Here is a 24724-nt window from a genome sequence, read left to right on the forward strand (position 1 = left end):
AAGTATCTAACAGCACACTTAATCTTCTATGTATGAGTTGGTATGAATGAAGATTCCTTAGCATGGACACATATTTCACATGGACTGCACAGGAAGCAATGGCTGAGTGAAGGCGTCAGATCTGTGGCGCAGGAACCTGCGGGGCACGTGGCGCAGGGAGCGATGGTTCATGGAATCCCCGGTGCTGTACAGTTACAGGAATCCCCAGTGTGGTGCGGTACTCACTCAGATCTGGGGTTATAACATACTGCACCAGGTTCCCCACAGTCCACTCCATGGTTCTGTGGAGGGAGTCCTGGACGTTGGAGCCGTCCGGGGAGAGGGACGTCAGAATCTTCGTGTAGAGCTCTGGGAGACAATATGACTCATCAGACAACTCAGCAACGTGGATATTGTTTTAATCAGTACGAGAGTTTAAAAAGTACAAAATTATAACTGGTAATGAAATTGCAACAAATGGTAAATACACAATTACCGGTTTGCCATAAATACATATAGAAATGTGTATCAATAACCATAACCTTTTCCCCTTTTTAATGGCACAGATAAGGGAGCTGACATGGAGTAATGGTTGGACACACAATCCAGACGTCGCCGATTCCATTCCATCTCCCAGCAAGGCAGGTGAAACAATGGTGCAAGTTTAAAAAATCCCCCCACTGCCCAGCCAACAACATAAATGGGTACACCATAGTCGAGGTAAAGGGTGGGTACATCCATCTATTTCAAAACATCTGGTCAGCATGAAAGAGGAGACCAAATACTCTCTAGAGCTCGCTCTAGTGTATGTCCTTGTACCAGCAGTGGCAAGAGCAAACAATTACGGGGCTGCACCTTTTTTTTTTTTACCGTAATGAGAACAAATCTACCATGTGGTGACTTTGGCCGCCATGCCGTTTGTAGTTCCACTAATGCTAAATAAGTCTTAAAATTACTTCTAGATTTGAAGCTTTCGTGACTGCAAGGATTCATATTCTTAGGTTTTTTCGGTAAAGTCACGTAGGTAAAAATTTTTAAATTCATGAAAGTAAAATAAAACAAATTAAAAAATTCACGACGTTTCGGAAGCAACACAAGTCTTCCACCTACGGTTCCACCTGAAGACGGAGGCTTGTGTTGCTTCCGAAACGTCGTGAATTTTTTAATTTGTCTTAAAATTACACTGAAGATGATTACCAATTCCTAACTTAGGAACTGGTAATCGATTACATAAATGGTTACCAGTTTCACATTTGTCAAGAGTTTACAGCAAGATTGACAGACTGCGAGACAAGAAGGCACACCTGATCGAGTCTCTCACCTTCCTGAAGAGATGCCGCGACAGCAAGGTAATACCGATCGCCTTCACACTCGCATCTGCTGCTGTTGCTTCCCCTAACGCAAAACAGATCCTGTCCAAGGCCAGCCTAGCCCTAATCTCAGAAAGAATAAGGCTGCTCCGATTTGAACTTGATAAATTAGACAAGACACTCTTACATTTAGCAGTAACAGAAAAAATGTCCACATCTGATTGGGACCATGTAGATAACTGTTTCCTCAGCTGCTTCAATGTCAACCAAAAGCAAAGCCAACTTGATTGCCAAATTCAACCTCCTGTCAAAAAAGAAACCAGAACCACACTTGGAAAAGTTAGATGTTAACAAGATTGTTATCAATCAGAGTAACAGCCCAATTTCTGACAGCCTAAAATTGATACTAGCTAAGGGGTTGAATTTCGCAGTCACCCCCAAACACATCCCAGTGGATGATATAATTGCCCAGGTCGACGTAGCCGTCAAAGGTCTGGGACACATCCCGGCAGACGTTGCAAAATCTGAAATCGCTGCTATCCTCAAGAAAGCTAAGAAACCCATTAGCAGCATTAGCAAGGATGAACGTTTTTAACTCGCTCAATTAAAAAAGAGAGATGAAATTGTCATCCTCTCAGCCGACAAGGGCAATGCCACTGTCATCATGGATAAAACCACATACTACAACAAAATCCACCCACCTCCTACGCATTTCCCATGAATATGCTAAATTCCTCTTCATATGCACATTATTTTTGTTAAGGCGCTCTTCCACCTCCAACCCAGCTTATATATAAGCTCCTAGCTTGGTAGTGTCTCATTCTTCACCTGAAGACGGCTGCTTGCGTTGTAGCCGAAACGTCGTGAGAATTATTTTATTATGTTTTATTTTTATTATTTTATTACTTCCCTTCTACGTGACTTTACCGAAAGAACCAAGAAGATGAATCCCTGCAGTCACGAAAGCTTTAAATCGAAAAAATCCAGGACCTTTTAATGATGGCTGTTATACCAAAATTAACAGAGACCCTAGCAATAGCTTGGCTACAAAAACTAACAAAATCATCACCAATTCGACTTCCCTCATCGAACGCACCAAACAGATCTCTCTAAAACCTGCAGCTGCTAGACCACCCAGATTTTACAGCCTTCCAAAAATCCATAAAGAGGGTACTCCACTCTGTTCTACTGTATCTACCATTAACTCACCCACTTACAGACTGGCACGAATTCTGTCTTGAGACTCTGCTTCCCTTCACGGGCAAGACCGCCTCAGCTGTACTTACTTTGGCCCACTTGGTTTCACTAATCAAGGACATATCACTGTCCCCGGGTGATTTACTTGTCAGTTTTGATGTAGTTTCCCTCTTCACCAAGGTACCCGTACCTGATACTATTGCAATCATTGAAGACCTAGTCCAACAGGGATTGGATCCTGATGTACATTCGTTGGTAAGGCACTGCCTTACCAACACTTACTTCACCTGGAATGGTACTTTCTACAAACAGAATGAAGGTACCCCAATGGACTCTCCCTTATCCCCAGTGGTAGCGAACATTTTCATGGATAAATTTTAGACAGATGCCATCCAGACATCCACCTGACGTCCTTCTTTGTGGAAGACATAGATAGATGACACGTTTGTCATCTGGCCACATGGCCGGATGGCACTACACCAATTTCTCAACCACATCAATTCCATACACCCATCTATCAAATTCACCATGGAAGTGGAAAATTATGGCAAGCTACCATTCCTGGATGTTTTGATTGAGAAGAGACCTGATGGCTCGTTGGGACACTGTCCATAAGAAAGCCACCCACACGGATTCCTATCTAAAGCCTGACTCCCACCACCATCCAGCCCAGAATAATTCCCTCAACAAAACACTACACCATCTCCGACCAGCACCACCTAGCCAGTGAGCTTGAACACATATGCCAGGCTCTCAGGAGGAATGGATATTCTGACCGCACAATCCGCAAAGCTGCATCCCCATCCATGGGTAGAGAACTATCTGATGACCCAATCAAAACCATCACCTTACCATACATAGCAGGGGTCACCAAAAGGATTACAAATCTTAAACAAACTCAAGATCCAAGTTCGGTTCAATAAAGTACACAAAATCCGTGATTGATCCCATCGGTGAAGGATATGATTCCAAGCATGCAATGTCCTGGTGTCTATAAGCTGAGTTGTGTCTGCGGCAGCAGTTACATTGGTGAAACGAAGCGACGTGTCTCAGACCGGGTTCGCGAACACAAAGCGGATTTGAAACACGGCAGAACCAACATCTCGGCGGCGGCGGATCATTGTTTCAACGCTGTGGGCACACATGACATTGTTTTCTCCGAGACTAAGGTACTCTGCAAACCCTCGGGCCACCTTCAGAGATTTGTTCATGAAGCCATCCAGATATACAAACACAGACAAAACTTGACTGCTATGATTTTCACTTGCCCACCCGGTTGTCGTCGTCTTCTCTCACCCACCTGGTTGTCATCGTCCGATTACGACTTGTACAACAAGTCCATTTACTTGATAATTTCTCTAGCCCCACCCGTCCATGCACACCACAAACCCTCCCCCTCTCCCCGTGTCTCCCGTCCCTGAACACCACAAACCCTCTTCCCTTTCCCTTGTAAACTCCCACAGCCAAACTCTCCCCTCTCGTGCCTATATAAAGCCACAACAGCAGATCATTTTCTCACACCTGAAGACGGACGCTTGTGTTGCGACCGAAACGTCGTGTTTTCTTTTATTCTATTATTTTTCTATCTAGGTAACTTTACCGAAAGAACCAGAGAGAGTATGGTTAAAAGTGTATTACAAAAGCCGCGATGCAGTCAGGAATAACACCCACCTGCACCCCCATCCTTGTGGAAGGTTTGTGCTAGGGAGAGTCGCTCCTCCGGATTGTATCGATCATTTACGGCATCAATCCGCAGCAGAGTTGAAACGGTGGAATTATCAAATCTAGAAACAAAGGATACAGTTGAGGATTAGAGTTATTTTGTTTGTAAAGAGAAAATGTTGATATACAAATTGAGAAACGCTATTAATGTTTATACAGTACATTTTGTCTTTGTGAACAGATGGTGTAGGATAACTGAGTGTGGCATTACTGTGCTTTCTACAGTGGGTCGCAGATACGAGGTAAATTTCATGTATTCTGGCCGTAGTTGTCAATGTTATTGCAGGGAAGTTAAACGCGTAATTGTTGTTTGTATAGTTGCTTGTTTAGTCATTGCATCTATGTCACTGAAAAGGATTGAACTCATGCCACTTTACAGACAATTTTACAACTGATATCACTCAGAATTGGTTTTTATTCATTTTAAAAACATGTCAGTGGCCACATTGCAAGCTGATACACAGACAAAAACAGTTTTATGTAATTAACGAGAAATTGTAATGATTTACGAATGTGCAGTGTGTGTGTGCTATGTAGGGCTCATGTAAATGTCTTTGTCTCTGATTCTCAACTATATTCCACGTGAATCCTCCTCGTCTCTCCTGCCTCTACCTTTCCCCAATGTCCCTATATCTCTTATGCTTCCAGCTTGTGCTCTGCCCCACTACTTCTGGCTTCTGCTTCCCATGGAGAGTTAATTCGGTGCTACTCTATGTTTATTCATTCATTTGTCGTTAACATGGAAACTGCAGTCCTCAGCAGGAACAATCAACAAAGATACAATTGTATAATTAAATTATGTTCAAACGTAGAGCAGCAGGAATCCCCGTTGCAGGTGAGGAGACGTCCCTCTCACCTGGAGAGCTTCTTCAGGTCGTCCAGTAGAATCCGCACCTGCTCCGTCTTCTTCTTGAATCTCTCGTCTGTCACAGCAGCAGCACAACCCGGATTACTGGGGTCGCACTCGAGTCCATTGACTCAAGCATTTTGGCTTCAGGGAGCATGGGTCAGTGGCAACTCCACTGGGAGCCCTGAACCCACGGTAGATATTCCACATTTCCATATCGGAAGCCAGCCTCTCAAAAGGATACCTTCCCAAAAAATATTAATACTGGTAGGAGCCTCCTGGTTACACCAGCCCACAAGGGATTATTGTGTCCGTCCGTCGTGCATCCAAAAATGGGAGGGGTGGGGCTGGGTGGAGAGGGGAGGGTGGGGAGGGGCTGGGTGGGGACGGTGGGGAGGTGCAGGGTGGGGAGGGGCTGGGTGGGGAGGGGAGGGGCTGGGTGGGGAGGGTGGGGCTGGGTGGGGAGGGTGGGGCTGGGTGGGGGGTGGGAGGGGTGGGGCTGGGTGGGGAGGGGCTGGTCACCCCGTGGTGCCCTTATAAAACTCAACGTTTAACCTACTCACGCCGGCTTGTGCCCGCCCTCACAGTCGGCCATATGTGCGGAATACATGCCGCCGTTGACCCTGGCCATAGACCAAGCAACCCAACGTTCCTACCAGCTCCCTCCGCAGGAATGTGTTTTTACCTACCTCAGATAGTCATCCTCCAATGCGGATTTAGCTCTCAACCTTCTGATGCTGAGTATCATTATCTGCCAGAGCACCGACTGCCAATCCCCGTGCCTTAGGGGCTAAGGGTGCCAGCCAGGCTCCAGCTACAAGACTCGAGGTGTTCAGATCGGGGCAACTGAGAGCTCAACACGACGGCCGCTGCTGTAACGTGAACAGGGTGCGGAGTCGCTCTGCGGCGCCCCCTACAGCCCCACAGGGTACGGGACGCGCGCCCTCCACGTGTGGTGGCCACACCCTCCCCACGGGTCCCGGTGGTGCCACCGCCACGCGCCTGGCACACGGGAGCCGCAGGAGAATAGCGCGATCACAACCCCCCTGAGCCTGCGAGCAGCGCGCCCCGCACGGAGGGAGAGAGAACTCCACCCACACCGGGACGCGTGGCGCTGCTCTGGAGGCACCGTGAGTGGCCGGGAGGGTTGCGAGCGCCACACCGAGCCCAGCGCTGTGAGGGGAGCTCAGCGTCTGCCACGCCGCCCGGCAATGCCTGTGGATGGAGACTTGGCATGCGTGTGGCTACCACGGTCACAGACGCGGCACACAGGGTGCCGCATGCATTCTAGTGAGCAGTGGCTCAAACGTGTGCCCATTGAGCATACATACATTTAATTTTCAAGTTATGTGAGAATTACAATGTGGTGCTCTAGAGCAGGGGTCCCCAACCCCCGGGCCGCGGACCGGCACCAGTCCGTGGCCTGTTAGAAACCGGGCCGCACAGCAGGAGGTGAGCGGTGGGCGAGCGAGTGAAGCTTCATCTGTATTTACAGCCGCTCCCCATCGCTCGCATTACCGTCTGAGCTCCGCCTTCTGTCAGATCAGCGGCGGCATTTGATTCTCATAGGAGCGCGAACCCTACTGTAAACTGCGCATGAGAAGGATCTAGGTTGCGCGCTCCTTATGAGAAGTCCGACACTTATGTTAGTCCGTGCGTGGCCCGCCCATTATTTTATTTACCACTTCCGTCCGCGCCTCTTTCCCGCACTGCGCACTTGTATCAGTCAGTTTTGGTAAGCCCACAAGCTAACCCTAGCTTGTGGGCTTACCCCACCCCAGTCCGTGAAAAAATTATCTTCCACGAAACCGGTCCCTGGTAATAAAAGGTTGGGGACCGCTGCTCTAGAGGCCCTGCGAGTGACCGGGAGGGTTGTGAGTGCCACACCGAGCCCAGCGCCAAGGGAGCTGTGAGGGGCGCTCAGCGTCTGCCATGCTGCTCGGCAATGCCTGTGGATGGAGACTTGGTGTGCGTGTGGCTATTATTTTTATTCTATTTTTCTACCTACGTGACTTTACCCAAAGAACCAAAGAGTGTGTGATTTATATACTTGGACCCATGGCTTCTCGTGCAGAAGGCCATGTCTGTCGAGGTTTGTACCGTAAGGCCATGCGTGTACACAGGGCCATGCCCTACAAAGATGCCATGCATGAACAGGGCCGTGTGCAGAGGCCACGTGAGCTCAGGATTGTGTGCTCAGGCCATGCGTGTACACAGGACTCTGCACATGCATGCTGTAGGTTTGCACGCTGCGTCTAGAGGATAGAGCTATGGGGATGTGGTGAGGATGCTGAGCCCCGTTTCCCCGTGTCCCCGTGACCCAGGTGCTGAGGTCAGGGCTCGTATGGCCCCAGGTCTCGGCCGCTGCACGAACCTGTAGCCATGGCTCCACGTCCTCAGCTCGCAACGTCACCGTCAACGGTGGAACCGCTCCCTCCTCAGCGCTGTGGGAACAGAGGGAACTCAGTGAGAGGGGAACAGCTGTTGGAACAGGAGCGTGAACATTTCCTCATAACGGTGGTAATTAAAGTCCCCATGAGGAGTTTTAATCATCGCAGGGAGTTGTGCGTCATGAGCTTTGTGAAGTTTCAAGGCCACACGAATGATCAGCAAACCACAGAGTGCTTGGATACCAGTGATGAGCGTGCAAGCAGTGACAGCTGTCATTGCCGTTGTCACATTTATGCACAATCCATGCCAGCTGTGGATCACAGCAAAATAAACAGGTGGAGCTGTGGCACAGCAGTTAGCACAGTGCGATGTAAACCTGGCGACCTGCGTTTGATTCACGGCCAACATCAGTGGTGATATCTGAACCAGTCCTGGACCTACACACACCCGACATCCTCTCCCCCGCTTCACCAATTCCTACTGACCAGCGTGGTGAAGTATGGCCAAACATCCCTCTTGACCTGACATGGCATGGGAAGGCCTTCACTCAGCAGTAGCTTGCAAAGGGATGTAGTTTATTATTTTGATACAAGTTCATGAACCCAGCACCGGGTTTAGTGGGGGAAGTGAGAGAACATCTCACCCATCAAATACTGGACTCACCAGGACTACTTTAGACAAGGCCAGTCCTGCCAGGGTTCGCCTCCACTGAGTCCCATCAGCAGGGTGTGGCCAGTAAACAAACGCCACTGGGTAACCTGATGGAGAGCCATCCACCATCACCGTGGGGATGTAGCGGCTATGGCCGTAGCCGTGCTCTGCCCTGGCGAGTAACGGACGATGATGCGACTGAAACAGTTAGCAGGTTCAGGGTTTGTTTACTCAGCTAAACCCTGGACCGGGTTCACCTGCACTGAGTCTCATCCACAGGGTGTGCTCCACTAAGCCAATGCCGGACACCCAGTGCGAGTGATCGGTCAGTGGAGTTCACTCGCAGCGGAGCTCCCCAGTGGCGTCAGCTTCTCAAACTACCCTCGCAGCAGGGGGCACTTGGGAGCTGCGGAGATGCCCGCAGAGTTCACCGACAGAGGCGAAACTCGGCCAATGACGCTCCGAGACGCGGCTCAGTGGTGGCCGCGCTCAGCGCTGCCGCCGCTGTGCTCGCGGCGATGTCGACGCAGGGGACCGTGAGAGCCGCCGCTTGAATCCACGGAGAACTCCCCGAGCCGCAGCGCCGCCTCCATTCCCCAGGGACCCCGAGGCCGTGCTCAGCACGGGGGGGGGGGATGGGCGCGGTCCCCCCCCCACCCAGCAGCGGCCGGGATCTCTCAGGGATTCCTGCACGGGCCTCCCAACCTCACAAGCGGCCCTACACGTTGTGCTGCGGTTCTATGTCTATGTTTGTGTTGTGAGTTAAACACTCAACACTTCTGTGTTTACTTAATCTGTTATTGGGTCATCCAAAGCGAAATTGAAACTGATAGCACCTGCTACCCACGTGGCATCTCGGTAGTCTCCAAGAGGCTGGGATCAGGGCTGGGTTTGGGATGAGAGGCCGGACTATGCTTATGGTCAGTGACACTGATCGTTCCCCCAGGGTGGATGTCTCTGTCAGCTATCAACGCATTCAACATTCGGGTCTGACTGTGACATTCCATCCCCCCTCCGCTCTACACAGGTACTGCTCCTGCTGTCGCTCTACACAGGCACTGCTGCTGCCGCTCTACACAAGCACCCAGCGAGGAGGGGCTGGAGACCACCCTGGCTCGGGGTCACTTCACGCAAGCCCCTTCCCTGTGCCTGCTGCTCGCACACCGCTGAGTCGCCGTGGTGGTGGTGGCACAAGTGACACTGAGCGCGGTGCTGGCACGAGAAGCACTGAGCAGTGGAGAAGTGGAACTCGCACTTCCACGGCGTCCCAATCAGGGTCAGGGTTACATACTGTAGTGTGGTTCTACATTGAGTAAAGCGGCTTAGAGATGGAGATGCGGATAGTGACGGGGTTACACACAGAGTTAGGGTGAGAGATGGCGTGATGGTCAGGGTTAGACACAGAGTTAGGATGGGAGATGGTGTGATGGTCAGGGTTAGAGACGGAGTTAGGATGGGAGATGGTGTGATGGTCAGGGTTAGAGACAGAGTTAGGATGGGAGATGGTGTGATGGTCAGGGTTAGAGACGGAGTTAGGATGGGAGATGGTGTGATGGTCAGGGTTAGATACAGAGTTAGGGTGAGAGATGGTGTGATGGTCAGGGTTAGAGACAGAGTTAGGATGGGAGATGGTGTGATGGTCAGGGTTAGAGACGGAGTTAGGATGGGAGATGGTGTGATGGTCAGGGTTAGAGACGGAGTTAGGATGGGAGATGGTGTGATGGTCAGGGTTAGAGACGGAGTTAGGATGGGAGATGGTGTGATGGTCAGGGTTAGAGGCAGAGTGAGGGTGAGGGTGAAAGATGGTGTGATGGTCAGGGTTAGAGACAGAGTCAGGGTGAGAGATGGCGTGATGGACAGGGTTAGAGACAGAGTTAGGATGGGAGATGGTGTGATGGTCAGGGTTAGACACAGAGTTAGGGTGAGAGATGGTGTGATGGTCAGGGTTAGAGACAGAGTTAGGGTGAGAGATGGTGTGATGGTCAGGGTTAGACACAGAGTTAGGGTGAGAGATGGCGTGATGGTCAGGGTTAGAGACAGAGTTAGGGTGAGAGATGGTGTGATGTTCAGGGTTAGAGACAGAGTTAGGGTGAGAGATGGTGTGATGGTCAGGGTTAGAGACAGAGTTAGGGTGAGAGATGGCGTGATGGTCAGGGTTAGAGACAGAGTTAGGGTGAGAGATGGTGTGATGGTCAGGGTTAAACACAGAGGTAGGGTGAGAGATGGTGTGATGTTCAGGGTTAAACACAGGTAGGGTGAAAGATGGCGTGTGGTCAGGGTTAGACACAGAGTTAGAGTGAGAGATTGTGTGATGATCAGGGTTAGAGACAGAGTAGGGGTGAGATATGGAGTTATGGTCAGGGTTAAAGAGTTAGGGTGAGAGATGGCGTGATGGTCAGGGTTAGAGACAGAGTTAGAGTGAGAGATGGCGTGATGGTCAGGGTTAGAGACAGTTAGGGTGAGAGATGGCGTGATGGTCAGGGTTAGAGACAGAGTTAGGGTGAGAGATGGCAGGATGGTCAGGGTTACAGGCAGAGTTAGGATGAGAGATGGTGTGATGGTCAGGGTTAGACGCAGAGTTAGGGTGAGGGATGGTGTGATGGTCAGGGTTAGAGACAGAGTTAGGGTTATACTGAGTTAGGGTTTGATACGAGTCAGGGCTGTGTGTACAGTAGTCAGAGTCACAAAACACAAATGTTTACATCTGCGAACACCGCATTTAACTTCCTTTAAACTAATCATGCACTGCCGCAGCTCGCCCTGCTGCTCTATGAGCCCTCCGTCTCTCACCTGGCTCCAGTGTTGACTTTGACATCACCACGAGAATAACAACGAGCGAGTAATCACCGATACGAGGCTGTGAGAGAGGTACTGGTTGTGAGAGAGAGGTACTGGTTGTGAGAGAGGTACTGGTTGTGAGAGAGCTATTGATTGTGAGAGAGGTACTGGTTGTGAGAGAGGTACTGGTTGTGAGAGAGCTATTGGTTGTGAGAGAGAGGTACTGGTTGTGAGAGAGAGGTACTGGTTGTGAGAGAGGTACTGGTTGTGAAAGAGAGGTACTGGTTGTGAAAGAGAGGTACTGGTTGTGAGAGAGAGGTACTGGTTGTGAAAGAGAGGTACTGGTTGTGAGAGAGAGGTACTGGTTGTGAGAGGTACTGGTTGTGAGAGGTACTGGTTGTGTGTGAGAGAGGTACTGGTTGTGAGAGAGAGGTACTGGTTGTGTGAGAGAGGTACTGGTTGTGAGAGAGAGGTACTGGTTGTGAGAGGTACTGGTTGTGTGTGAGAGATGTACTGGTTGTGAGAGAGAGGTACTGGTTGTGAAAGAGAGGTACTGGTTGTGATAGAGAGGTACTGGTTGTGAGAGAGAGGTACTGGTTGTGAGAGAGAGGTACTGGTTGTGAGAGAGAGGTACTGGTTGTGAAAGAGAGGTACTGGTTGTGTGAGAGGTACTGGTTGTGAGAGGTACTGGTTGTGTGTGAGAGATGTACTGGTTGTGAGAGAGAGGTACTGGTTGTGAGAGAGAGGTACTGGTTGTGAGAGAGAGGTACTGGTTGTGAGAGGTGCTGGTTGTGTGTGAGAGATGTACTGGTTGTGAGAGAGAGGTACTGGTTGTGAGAGAGAGAGGTACTGGTTGTGTGAGAGAGGTACTGGTTGTGAGAGGTACTGGTTGTGTGTGAGAGATGTACTGGTTGTGAGAGAGAGGTACTGGTTGTGAGAGGTACTGGTTGTGAGAGAGGTACTGGTTGTGAGAGAGAGGTACTAGTTGTGAGAGAGAGGTACTGGTTGTGTGATAGAGGTACTGGTTGTGTGTGAGAGAGGTACTGGTTGTGAGAGAGGTACTGGTTGTGAGAGAGAGGTACTGGTTGTGTGAGAGAGGTACTGGTTGTGTGTGAGAGAGGTAATGGTTGTGAGAGAGAGGTACTGGTTGTGAGAGGTACTGGTTGTGTGTGAGAGATGTACTGGTTGTGAGAGAGAGGTACTGGTTGTGTGAGAGAGGTACTGGTTGTGTGTGAGAGAGGTACTGGTTGTGAAAGAGAGGTACTGGTTGTGAGAGAGAGGTACTGGTTGTGTGAGAGAGGTACTGGTTCTGTGAGAGAGAGATACTGGTTGTGTGAGAGAGAGGTATTGGTTGTGTGTGAGAGAGGTACTGGTTGTGTGTGAGAGAGGTACTGGTTGTGTGAGATGCGTTACCTTCCCGAATGTCAACGCTAAGATTGCCAGCGGCGCTCTTCCTGCCCCAACGATTCAGGCGCAGACGCGCAGCGCACCAGCGGTCACCGGGTTTGACGATTCTGTGAACCCCGACCTGGGACTACTCAGAGCTCTCTCACCTCTCTCAGCAGCAGCAGCTCCTGCTGCTCCTGTCCCGGCCTCTGCAGGGGACGCAGCGATGAGCTCAGTGAGGGCGACTCTCTCCTGAGCTCTCTGACTCGCTCTCCGCTTCGATCCTCACCGCTGAGTGAGCGTCTCTCGCCCAGTGAGGCGGGGAGGTGCGAGGGGGGCGGGGAGTTTCACTTCGCTTGGCTCCCTGCCAGGGGCTTTCCAGGCTGGGACGCGAGGCGGGGGCAGCACCCGAGCTGACCACGTGGTCTGGTGGTGTTTGTGCAGTGAAGGGACATTGCCCGAAACGTCGCCTATTATATATTTTATTTTAAGGAAGCATCATTGACGAAGTTGTTGGGTTTGATGATGGGTGTGTTTACACTGTGTGGTGTATGGTACATGGTATGTAGTGTGGTGTGAAGTTGGGTGTGTTTACACTGTGTGGTATGGTACATGGTGTGTGTGTGAGGTGTGATGATGGGTGTGTTTACACTGTGTGGTGTATGGTGCATGGTGTGTGTAGTGTGGTGTGAAGTTGGGTGTGTTTACACCGTGTGGTGTATATAGTGTGGTGTGATGCTGAGTGTGTTTACACTGTGTGGTAGTGTGGAGTAATAATGGCTGTGTGATGCCGCCGCCACGAAGCCGCTCGGCGGGCGCCCCATCCCCGACCTCACCACCACCAAGTGAAGGAGCTGTGATGCCGCCGCCACGAAGCCGTTCAATAGGCGCCCTAGCTACGACCTCGCCACCACCAAGCGACGGAGCCAACTCCGCGTCCCCCTCTCCTCACCTCACATGAACACACCCGCACGCATTTCCCCCCCCCCCCATAGAGCTCCGAGGGGAAGTCACCTGGCCGACCGGTTTTAATCCGAGAAACCCTTATCGGGATAACTTTCACGGTTTCCGGTGACCAAGGAATTGGACGACCTCCCGTGATGCTACTTCGCGGCGCTGCAACCGGCATTAAGATGGCAAGGTCGCAGCGAGGGGCCACTCGGCCACCGCGGGTGAAACGCACCCCACACACCCCACACACGCAAGTATCGACGGGGCAGGCAGAGAGGCATAAGCATTGTGATGGAGGAGCATAATTAGAATAAACGCCGCAACACGCAGCGCATCTGATTAGCATAGCAAAGGCGCCCGGAACCGCCGCACGCGCCCTAACGGGCGCGCGCCCATTGTTAAAGAAAAACTGGGAGGGGGTCACCACCACAGGCGGAGCAGATCCCTTTGATTTAGGGACGATAAAAAGGGGGCGAAAACGGAAGATCTCTCTCTCTTGCTCCAGCATCAGGCCACGAGACGCTCTCCAGCCCAGCGACCCGGACGTCCGTGCGACGCATCGAGGTACGCTGCGAGCACGGGATCAACGGACTGCCGTGGGCACCTAACTGTGAGTAAGAAGGTGAATTCGGATCATAAGCAGATAAATCGGGAATAGGCATAAAGGTATCAGCGTAGGCCAGCCTCGTCGATTCATACTGACTCAACAACAAGTCCCAGGTAGCAGACAATAAATAATTAATAGCTGATCGTGGTCTCGTGTGATCTCGCTGAGAAGTGTGAACGCGTGTGGTGCTGTGTATACAGCGGCTCGCCTCGTGGGAGCGCTGCGCAGAGCGGCACTAGAGTGGGTGTCGCGTGTGGAGCTGCGTGTGTGCGCGCGTGTGTTCACTCCGTGTATGATACAGGTGCGCGATCATAACGTGAGTAGTCAGTGTTGAGCTGGAGTGCACGGAGCTGCGTGTGTGTGTGTGGCTGTGCGTACGTTTGCTCACAGCGGGGGAGCGCTGCGTGAGGCTGGATGAGTAGGGGCGTCGCATTCGAATGCCAGCGACACCCTAGCGGGTATTAGGGCGGTGTGGCAACGCGAACGGAATAGGATATGCGTGAGGGAGAGACCCCGGGGGCCAACGGCCCCCACATATTTGAGCAGCCAGGAGGGACCGCGGGGGCCAGCGGCCCCAACAGCTGTATTAACACTGCACAGTGCAGGATGTTTTATTTTTTAGCAGCAGTTAAATGTTTGTACAGAGATGACATGGATGCTCATTAGGGACATCCAGTGTAAGGGTTGTGAGTGCATTTAATAACTCAAATTTTCAAATAATTACTTTTACTTTGAAATTGGTAAATGTCTTTCGAGATTATTTTTTTTAAATAAAGAATACTGTAATGTGCAGCTCAAGTTTGTGTGGATCACACTTCGGGTTCCCTGTTACTGATTGGGTTTTCTTCGGTAAATTACATAAAATTGTTCGTAAAAGGATGCAGTCACGTTTTTATTCACGTTTTGAACGGGTTCCCTGTTTATGTAACATATGGAGCAAGTTCCGATGCTCGCTGTTTGCATCACGACCTGTGTCTGCATACCCGTGATTGTGTAGCTAACAATTGTGCCGCATAGGGACGCTCTCAAAGTTCCGTTCACATTCTGAGAGAGGCAAACTAAGACAAGTCAAAGTGAATTACTTCAACTGTCTCTCGTCTCAACCAGCACGGTGTGACGCTCATCTTCATTGGTGGCTCTGAGTCAGCAGTGGAAATTCGTGAACCCGTTCAACACAGAGGCTGGGTGCCCACTGGCATGCTCACTTTGCTGACCCGCCCATACTGGACATCTGTGAGAAAGAGCTTCAAAGCTCATCGGATTCCTCCACTCTAAATAAACACAGATTCTGACTTTACAGCACCACGACTGGTGTGAGGGTCAAAGTAACGCATTCTGCACAGTGCCCGGATACGGAACCCAAGCACGCAGGTAAAGTTCGGGGCTTTCCGACAGTGGCGGTGTTGTTCGCTCGCGGGTTCCTGAGACGCTCGGCACACAGAGCCGCCCTGCAGCCCAACCACACCCAGCACCGTGTGTGTGGGCATGGTCCCTGTGTACCTGTGTACAGGTGTGTGGGTACAGATACACAGTGAAGCTGCATAATCTCCCTTATGTACCTGTGTACAAGTGTGGATACAGATCGGTCTACTACTAAATAAACACACTGTGTGTCTACTACTAAATAAACACACTCTGTCTACCACTAAATAAACACACACTGTCTGACTACTACTAAATAAACACACACTATCTGACTACTACTAAATAAACACACTCTGTGTGTCTACTACTAAATAAACACACTCTGTGTGTCTACTACTAAATAAACACAATCTGTGTGTCTACTACAAAATAAACACAATCTGTGTGTCTACTACAAAATAAACACAATCTGTCTGTCTACTACTAAATAAACACACTGTGTGTCTACTACTATATAAACACACTCTGTGTGTCTACTACTAAATAAACACACTCTGTCTGTCTATTACTAAATAAACACAATCTGTGTGTATACTACTAAATAAACACACTCTGTGTGTCTACTACTAAATAAACACACTCTGTCTGTCTACTACTAAATAAACACACTATGTCTGTCTACTACTAAATAAATACACTCTGTGTGTCTACTACTAAATAAACACACTCTGTCTGTCTACTACTAAATAAACACAATCTGTGTGTCTACTACTAAATAAACACAATCTGTGTGTCTACTACTAAATGAATACAATCTGTATACTACTAAATAAACACACTGTCTGTCTACTACTAAATAAACACACTGTCTGTCTACTACTAAATGAACACACTATGTCTGTCTACTACTAAATAAACACAATCTGTGTGTTTACTTCTAAATAAGCACAATCTGTCTGTCTACTACTAAATAAACACACTGTCTACTACTAAAGCCTCTCCATACCGAGTCGGCCATGGGGGATGTTTGGCCACAACTCTCAGTGCTGGTGATGGCCAAGGTGGTGAGCGGTGTGATCTGTGTTGCTAACCACTGCCACCAGTCACTTCATATTGTTTGTCCCAGCACACCACTGTGTTTAGACGCAGTCTGTATTCACACTCTATCGCAATGCAACACTGTGGATCTGAATAATTAATTTAAATTAACGCACAACTAGGCCCTGTAGCTTCACACCACGGTGTGGCGCTCATCTCCATTGGTGGCTCTGAGCCAAGAGTGGAAGTCCACATTCCCATGGTGGGAGCCAGTATCCATAGCAAACCCACTGCTAATAAGAGGCTACATATAATTCCAAAAGAAGAAAGGCTATTATCAGGCTACCACGGCTGCCTTGTGTAACAAGGTGTTGGTGCTTTGCGTGAGCCTATTCAACACAGTCTGGGTGCCCACAGCACGTTGCCTCCTTTACAACACCACGGCTGGTGTGAGGGTAAAAGTAACGCGTTCCAATACGTTGCCCGCATATGGAACTCAAGCACGCAGGTAAAGTTCGGGGCTTTCCGTTAGTCGCGGTGTTGATCGCTCACGGGTTCTTGAGAAGCCCGGCACTCAGAGGCGTCCTGCAGCCCAACCACACTACCTGCTGTGTCCTCCTCCCCACAACCCCTAGCTCCTGAACCAACCAACATTGACCAGGGTGGTGAAGTGTAGTCAAACAACACCCATGACCAACATGGACTCCAGAATGTACTTGTGTCCAAATGTGGGTACAGATACACAGTGTAGCTGCATGATCTACCTTATGTACCTATGTACAGGTGTGTGGGTATAGATACAATGTAGTATAATTGAAGACTGGTAGTAGCAGCTGCCCATGTGTCATCTCAGTAGTTCACATGAGGCTCGGACCAGAGCCAGGTTTGGGATTAGAGGCCGGACTGTTGTGTGATGCCGCAGCCGCGAAGCCGCTCTGCGGGCGCCCCACCTACGACCCCACCACCACCAAGCGACGGGGCCGATGCTGCTTCCCCCTCACCAACCCCCCACACAAACACACACACACCCACATAGAGCCTTGCGGGGATGTCGCCTGGCCCACAGGTTTTCACCCAGGGGCCCCCCTCGTAGGAGGAACATTCTCCACGGTTTTCCCTGAGGCCAGGGAATTGACTGAGGCTTTCCCTAGGCTGAATTACATTGCGGCGCCGTGAATTAGCGTGGAAATGCACGATCACGACGAGGCTACGCAGCCACCGCGGATAGAAAACATACACGACACACACACGGGTCGGCAGGCAGGTAGGTGGGGGGCGGAGCCACGAACGGCGGGAAAACGGGGCCGTCCCTCTGATTGGTCGGGCGCTCGGCAGCAAACCGGATGCGGACGTAGCTGAAAAGCAACGGCCCGCGGCAGGAAATCCCAGCGATCTGATTGGCCAGCGGGTCGGCGCCGAATTATCTTTGATGTAGAGGACAATAAAAGGGGCACGGAGAGTGAAAGAGGTTCTCTTCTGCTCGAGTGGAGATCGGAGTGGTCACCTAGCCGGCCACTGGAACGTCCGTGAGACGTGTCGCAGCGCAGCCAGGCCCCAGGAGGACTTCGTGCAACCTCGCCTCTTCGCGGCTCCCCATACATCCGAGCTGAACCGTGAGTACGTGAGGGAGAGTTGGAATTTAGGGTAAAATCGAAAGGAGGTTAATTTCAAGTAGGCGAGGTAAATCGGGTTTAGATGGCCGGGGGATAAGCTAGACCTGCCCTGCTGACCCAGGCTGATTCGGGTGAGAGTAACTCGCAGACGCGCCGAGAATAAATCGGAATTGATCACAGCCTCATGTGATTTCTACGAGTGTGAGGGAAGAGCATGGTGGTGTGTGTGCGCTCGCCGTAACGTGTGTGGCTGGGTGTGCAGCGTCCCAGTGGAAGAAACGCTGCGCCCGCAGGACTCCGCGAGTGCGCGTCTCGTCCTGTGGCCCCTGACCTCCGCGCTGCGTGTAGGCATAGGTGTGAACGACGGGTTAACGCGCGGATCTTACCCTCCATTCGGTTATCATTACGCTTGCGCTGCGTTAACTGATAAGCGTGTGCCCACGGTGAGCAATGGCAAACTCGCACAGGTACACGTGGGAATATTTCATATGGCTATGGTTTAGATTGTGCCCGAGCGTAGTGCGTAAATCCTGTCACCAGTTGCTCATCACTGCACAGAGGGGCCGGAGAACGATTAAAGCCTTTTCTTTAATTCCCCAGTACACAGCAACACTTGTTCTAAAACCAGTCCCGAATACCTGCCCCACAGCCCTTTAAATCATCTCTAATACAATCCCCAAATCGGCTACGCGTGTACAAGTGACATCATTGCCCCTTGACCCCTGACCCCCCCATCACGCGCAGGTGATTGGTGAGTGGAGTTATGAGAGCGGATACGTCGCGTTTGAGTGGCTGTGCGTATCTGAGTGTGGGCAGTGGTGTGCAGGGAGTCCCCTACTAATGTTTGAGGGAATGCACGGGGAGAGTGGGTGTGAATGACCCGAGGTGGCCAAGGGCCAGCCAAGAGTTATGTTTCACAGAGGGGAAGCAGCAGCAGCGGGGAGAGAAGAAGAGGCGGAAGGGGGAGGGGAATCGCGGGGCAGCAGCCCCAACAGTTGCTGGGGTCAGTGACACATATCGTCTCCCTTGTGTCATTTCACAGTCCAGGCCCTTTCCCAATACTCCATCTGCTCTTGCCTGACCCCAGACCGATATCCCTCCCTTCACAGCCCATCAACTCACTCAACACTGCCTCTCATTACCAACCCAGGTTTACCCCTCAGCTCGACCACGCACAGCCCTACCAGCACTCTCTCTCCCTCCCCCAGAATAAAGAATACTGTAATGTGCAGCTCAAGTTTGTGTGGATCACACTTCGGGTTCGCTGTTACTGATTGGGTTTGCTTCGGTAAATTACAAAAAATTGTTCGTAAAAGGATGCAGTCACGTTTTAATTCACGTTTTGAACGGGTTCCCTGTTGATGTAACATATGGAGCAAGTACCGATGCTCGCTGTTTGCATCACGACCTGTGTCTGCATACCCGTGATTGTGTAGCTAACAATTGTGCCGCATTGGGATGCTCTCAAAGTTCCGTTCACATTCTGAGAGAGGCAAACTAAGACAAGTCAAAGTGAACGACTTCAACTGTCTCTCGTCTCAACCAGCACGGTGTGACGCTCATCTTCATTGGTGGCTCTGAGTCGGCAGTGGAAATTCGTGAACCCGTTCAACACAGAGGCTGGGTGCCCACTGGCATGCTCACTTTGCTGACCCGCCCATACTGAACATCTGTGAGAAAGAGCTTCAAAGCTCATCGGATTCCTCCACTCTAAATAAATACAGATTCTGATTCTGACTTTACAGCACCACGACTGGTGTGAGGGTCAAAGTAACGCGTTCCGTACAGTGCCCGGATACGGAACCCAAGCACGCAGGTAAAGTTCGGGGCTTTCCGACAGTGGCGGTGTCGTTCGCTCGCGGGTTCCTGAGACGCTCGGCACACAGAGCCGCCCTGCAGCCCAAACACGCCCAGCACCGTGTGTGTGGGCATGGTCCCTGTATACCTGTGTACAGGTGTGTGGGTACAGATACACAGTGAAGCTGCATGATTTACCTTATGTACCTATGTACAGGTGATTAGGTACAGATACACAGTAAAGCTGCATGATCTCCCTTATGTACCTGTGTACAGGTGTGTGGGTACAGATACAGTGTAGATTAATTGAAGACTGGTAGCACCAACTGCCCACGTGTCATCTCAGTAGTTCAGATGAGGCTGGGATCAGATCCGGGTTTGTTGTTGGGGTCAGTGACAGATCGTCTCCCTTGTGTCGCAGGCCCTTCCCCAAGTCTCCATCTGCTCCTGCCTGACCCAAGACCGATATTCCTCCCTTCACAGCCCATCAACTCACTCAATGCTGCCTCTCGTTACCAACCCAGGTTTACCCCTCAGCTCTACCAACCATCAGCACGCACAGCCCTACCAGCACTCTCTCTCCCTCCCCCAGATGCCCAACCCAATTATGCCCCACTAAAAGCAGCAATCACTGGGTTTAAGGTGGACATTTCTGTTACAATGGAGTGTAAAAAATGGCACCACGATGGCAAGATGCTAACTCGCCTGGTATGCAGGAGGTCGTGGTTTCGCCTGTATATTTGAAGTTCTCCTCATGGTCATGTGGATTTTTATCTAGTTCCAAATACTCAAAAAATGCGTTTCGCGTATTTGGCTGCTATACATTTCGACATGATGATAATCCACTCAGTTGAGCTTTAATAATGTATGGCCAGGTCGCTTCTGAAAAAAAGCTATAGAGCTTCATTGGGCCTTACCCTGTAAAATATAAATTGTTTAGTGTGGTAAACGTGAATGGAATGACTACAATAAGCAATTAGTTTAACAAGTAGGCTTTCACGACCAATATTATTTATAATAAACGTTTTTGGATGAGATCGCGTTATTTATAAATGTGTCATAACCCTCCACCACCTGACACGGCCAATCAGCAGAAAAGTGTCACATTGACAAAAGACAAATAGTTCACTACTTTAGCCCACCGGTGTGTTGAAGAGTGAATCCACAACATTTACAATTTTTTTGAGTACGACGTTTCGCTGGTAATTAGATCCAGCATCATCGGGCAATTCGCCAGAATGGTGCATTACATTGAACTCGACATAGGAGGCTTAATTAACCAATCCTAATGCACACGTTTTGAGTGAACGCTGGCGCCGTGTTCTCGCTACAGAAACGCGTTCTTGCGACTGCCATAGAACCCCACTACTCCCTGCATCGATTGTCGTAGTCAGTTAGAGTTGATCCTGGTTCCTACTTTGGGTGAATACTTGGGGATACCATGTGTTGTTGGCTTGATCTGTAAACTGTCCAGGAGATGGCAGTACAGACATTAATTATTGGATCTATCTGTGCAGATTTTTAAGTGGAACCTCTTTATATTCAAGCAATTACTCCGAGTCCTAGAGTTTATTTTCCCCACGTGCCAAACACCGTTGAAGGGAATGCACCAAATATCTCCTGGCATCCCAATGCCAATCACATTCCAATTTTTCATATCCATAAATCACTACCTACCCAAATTTAATGGGTTACGTTCCTGGTACGAGTGAACATAGGGGGGGGGGATGGTAAATGTTGAATAACAATTTCTGCAATAAATAATACGTAACAATGTGTTACCTTTGATGACGGTAATTTGATGACGATAATTTGCCCACGATGGAGGTGGTGGTGGTGAATTCAGTAGGATGACTCCTCTGGCGATGCCGGTGTTTAGTAACAATGCACAGTTATCATTTGGGGAGCGCTAGCAGTAACGATTTTCCTAATTGCATTCGCGTTCTTTTTACTGGACCTCACAGTCGACTCGCTTATACCAACATGTACAAACCAGTCGACTGGATGTATGAAGTAAAATGCAAGGTAGCGAGTTGTTCAGAGCAGGATCTCTGTGAGACCGCGGACAAAGTGGGCAGCCAAGGAGGCGAGCCGAACCTTCCCAGACAGTTTCAGATGTCACCTCCCTGGTGTCGGTGGTCTGGCACGTTCACTCGCGGACACAGCAGTCGGGCGGGTCGCGAACAGGAAATTAGTTTACATCGATTCACTCGCGAAAATGCGAAACTCGTGAATCCAGAATTCGCACAGAGCGAGGGTTTACTGTACTCTTACATAATTTACGATTATTACCAGTAAACTCAAGTGATCTCCTGTTTACAACCCTGAGCCAGAGATGGAAATTCCGCATTGGTATGGACGGGGCCGAGTCTTCCCCCACCAAGTGGAGCCCACGCGCCCCGAGGGCGCCGCTGCCGCTTCCGTTCCCCGCTGCGCCGCCCTCGGGGCTGCGCCGCCCTCGGGGCTGCGCCGCCCTCGGGGCTGCGCCGCCCTCGGGGCTGCGCCGCCCTCGGGGCTGCGCCGCCCTCGGGGCTGCGCCGCCCTCGGGGCTGCGCCGCCCTCGGGGCTGCGCCGCCCTCGGGGCTGCGCCGCCCTCGGGGCTGCGCCGCCCTCGGGGCTGCGCCGCCCTCGGGGCTGCGCCGCCCTCGGGGCTGCGCCGCCCTCGGGGCTGCGCCGCCCTCGGGGCTGCGCCGCCCTCGGGGCTGCGCCGCCCTCGGGGCTGCGCCGCCCTCGGGGCTGCGCCGCCCTCGGGGCTGCGCCGCCCTCGGGGCTGCGCCGCCCTCGGGGCTGCGCCGCCCTCGGGGCTGCGCCGCCCTCGGGGCTGCGCCGCCCTCGGGGCTGCGCCGCCCTCGGGGCTGCGCCGCCCTCGGGGCTGCGCCGCCCTCGGGGCTGCGCCGCCCTCGGGGCTGCGCCGCCCTCGGGGCTCCTCCCTGGGAGGCGCGCGGCCTCAGCAGAGTTCCCACTCGGCCACTCCGCCGCCCACTCCACGCTCCTCTTGCCGAGCTCAACGCAGGCGCGACTACCCCCAGCGTGGTCTACTCTCGCGTGGACGTTAAAGACCCAGCCCTGACGTCATGAGAGAGAGGAAACCATCGCAGCGAACCTCTCAGGATTACAACGACCTCGTCTAAATCACCACACTTGTACAACAGCCTCCATACCTAATTACAGACACCCCCAGGTCTCTCTTACTAAACACAGCAAGAGTCTTATTGGATAAATAAAGCCCACAAGGTTAACAATCGCGACACAGTTATAACTGAGTCGGCACTGTCAGCAGGTTTGACCACATAATGACCACCCATAGGCCATGAGCCAGATCCCCGTGTTGATGAAAAGGCTGAGAGACATCGCCCTGGCGATTTGTCCGATCGTGAGCGATGGAGAGAGAAGCGAGAGGACGAGGCGCGTTCTCTCGCACGGGAGCGAGCGCGGAGCCCGGCCAGAGCGAGTTACCCCTTGTGGCGCGGAGACGATGCACTGCCCCAGCTCGTCCTGCTCTCCGAGCCCTCCCGTCTCTCACCTGGCTTCAGGGTGGACTTCGACATCACCACGAGAAGAGCAACGAGCGAGTAGTCACCGATACGAGGCTGTGAGAGAGGTACTGGTTGTGCGAGGTACTGGTTGAGAGATGCGTTACCTTCCCGAAAGTCAACGCTAAGATTGCCAGTGGAGCTCTTCCTGCCCCAACGATTCAGGCGCAGATCTCAAAGTCGCGCAGCGCACAAGCGGTCACCGGGTTTGACGATTCGGTCAACCCCGACCTGGGACGACTCAGAGCTCTCTTACCTCTCAGCAGCAGCAGCGGCGGCTCCTGCTGCTCCTGTCCCGGCCTCTGTAGGCGACGCAGCGATGAGCTCAGTGCGGGCGACTCTCTCCTGAGCTCTGGCTCGTTCTCCGCTTCTATCCTCACTGCCGAATTAGCGTCTCTCGCCCAGTGAGGCGGCGAGGGGGGCGGGGAGTTTCACTTCGCTTGGCTCCCTGCCAGGGGCTTTCCAGGCTGGGACGCGGGGCGGGGGCAGCACCCGGGCTGGTCACGTGGTCTGGTGGTGTTTGTGCAGTGAAGGGCCATTGCCCGAAACGTCGCCTATTATATATTTTATTTTAAGGAAGCATCATTGACGAAGTTGTTGGGTTTGATGATGGGTGTGTTTACACTGTGTGGTATATGGTACATGGTGTGTGTAGTGTGGTGTGATGGGTGTGTTTACACTGTGGTTTATGGTACATGGTGTGTGTAGTGTGAAGTTGGGTGTGTTTACACTGTGTGGTGTATGGTACATGGTGTTTGTGTGAGGTGTGATGATGGGTGTGTTTACACTGTGTGGTATATGGTGTGTGTAGTGTGGTGTGAACTTGAGTGTGTTTACACCGTGTGGTGTATGGTACATGGTGTGTCGTGTGGTGTGATGTTGAGTGTGTTTACACAGTGTGATACATGGTGTGTGTAGCGTGGAGTAATGATGGCTGTATTAACACTGCACAGTGCAGGGTGTTTTATATTTTAGCAGCAGTTACATGTTTGTACAGAGATGACATCGATGCTCATTAGGGATCATCCAGTGTAAGGGTTGTGAGTGCATTTAATAACTCAAATTTTCAAATAATTGCTTTGAAATTGGTAAATGTCTTTCGAGATGATTTTTTTTTAAAATAAAGAATACTGTAATGTGCAGCTCAAGTTTAGTGTGGATCACACTTCGGGTTTCCTGTTACTGATTGGGTTTTCTTCGGTAAATTACAAAAAATTGTTCGTAAAAGGATGCAGTCACGTTTTTATTCACGTTTTGAACGGGTTCCCTGTTGATGTAACATATGGAGCAAGTAACGATGCTCGCTGTTTGCATCACGACCTGTGTCTGCGTACCCGTGATAGTGTAGCTAACAATTGTGCCGCATAGGGACGCTCTCAAAGTTCCGTTCACATTCTGAGAGAGGCAAACTAAGACAAGTCAAAGTGAACGACTTCAACTGTCTCTCGTCTCAACCAGCACGGTGTGGCGCTCATCTTCATAGGTGGCTCTGAGTCGGCAGTGGAAATTCGTGAACCCGTTCAACACGGAGGCTGGGTGCCCACTGGCATGCTCACTTT

The 24724-nt window shown here is 51.1% G+C and overlaps 1 protein-coding gene and 1 long non-coding RNA gene across 4 annotated transcripts in view; both read right to left on the bottom strand.

Moving 5' to 3' along the window:
* LOC144736680 (uncharacterized) overlaps positions 1-24724 on the bottom strand; it is an 828508-nt gene that overhangs the window by 520028 nt on the left and 283756 nt on the right. Inside the window, exon 1 of one of the 3 annotated variants that reach the window (XM_078619289.1) lies at positions 226-292. The exons of the other annotated variants lie outside the window; for them this stretch is intronic. Within the exon in view, the coding sequence (XP_078475415.1) occupies positions 226-277 (52 nt within the window). The 5' untranslated portion in view covers positions 278-292. Of the gene's footprint in view, positions 1-225; positions 293-24724 lie in introns of those variants that run through there. 3 annotated transcript variants of the gene reach the window in all.
* Positions 4239-7524, bottom strand: LOC144736625 (uncharacterized). Its single transcript, XR_013588788.1, has 3 exons — positions 7430-7524; positions 5065-5131; positions 4239-4270 (listed from the first exon to the last, which is right to left on the bottom strand). It is a non-coding gene; the product is annotated as an uncharacterized LOC144736625 (long non-coding RNA).

The sequence above is a fragment of the Lampetra planeri genome, chromosome 3, assembly GCF_965212315.1.
Source record: "Lampetra planeri chromosome 3, kcLamPlan1.2.h2, whole genome shotgun sequence".
Lineage (NCBI taxonomy): Eukaryota > Metazoa > Chordata > Hyperoartia > Petromyzontiformes > Petromyzontidae > Lampetra > Lampetra planeri.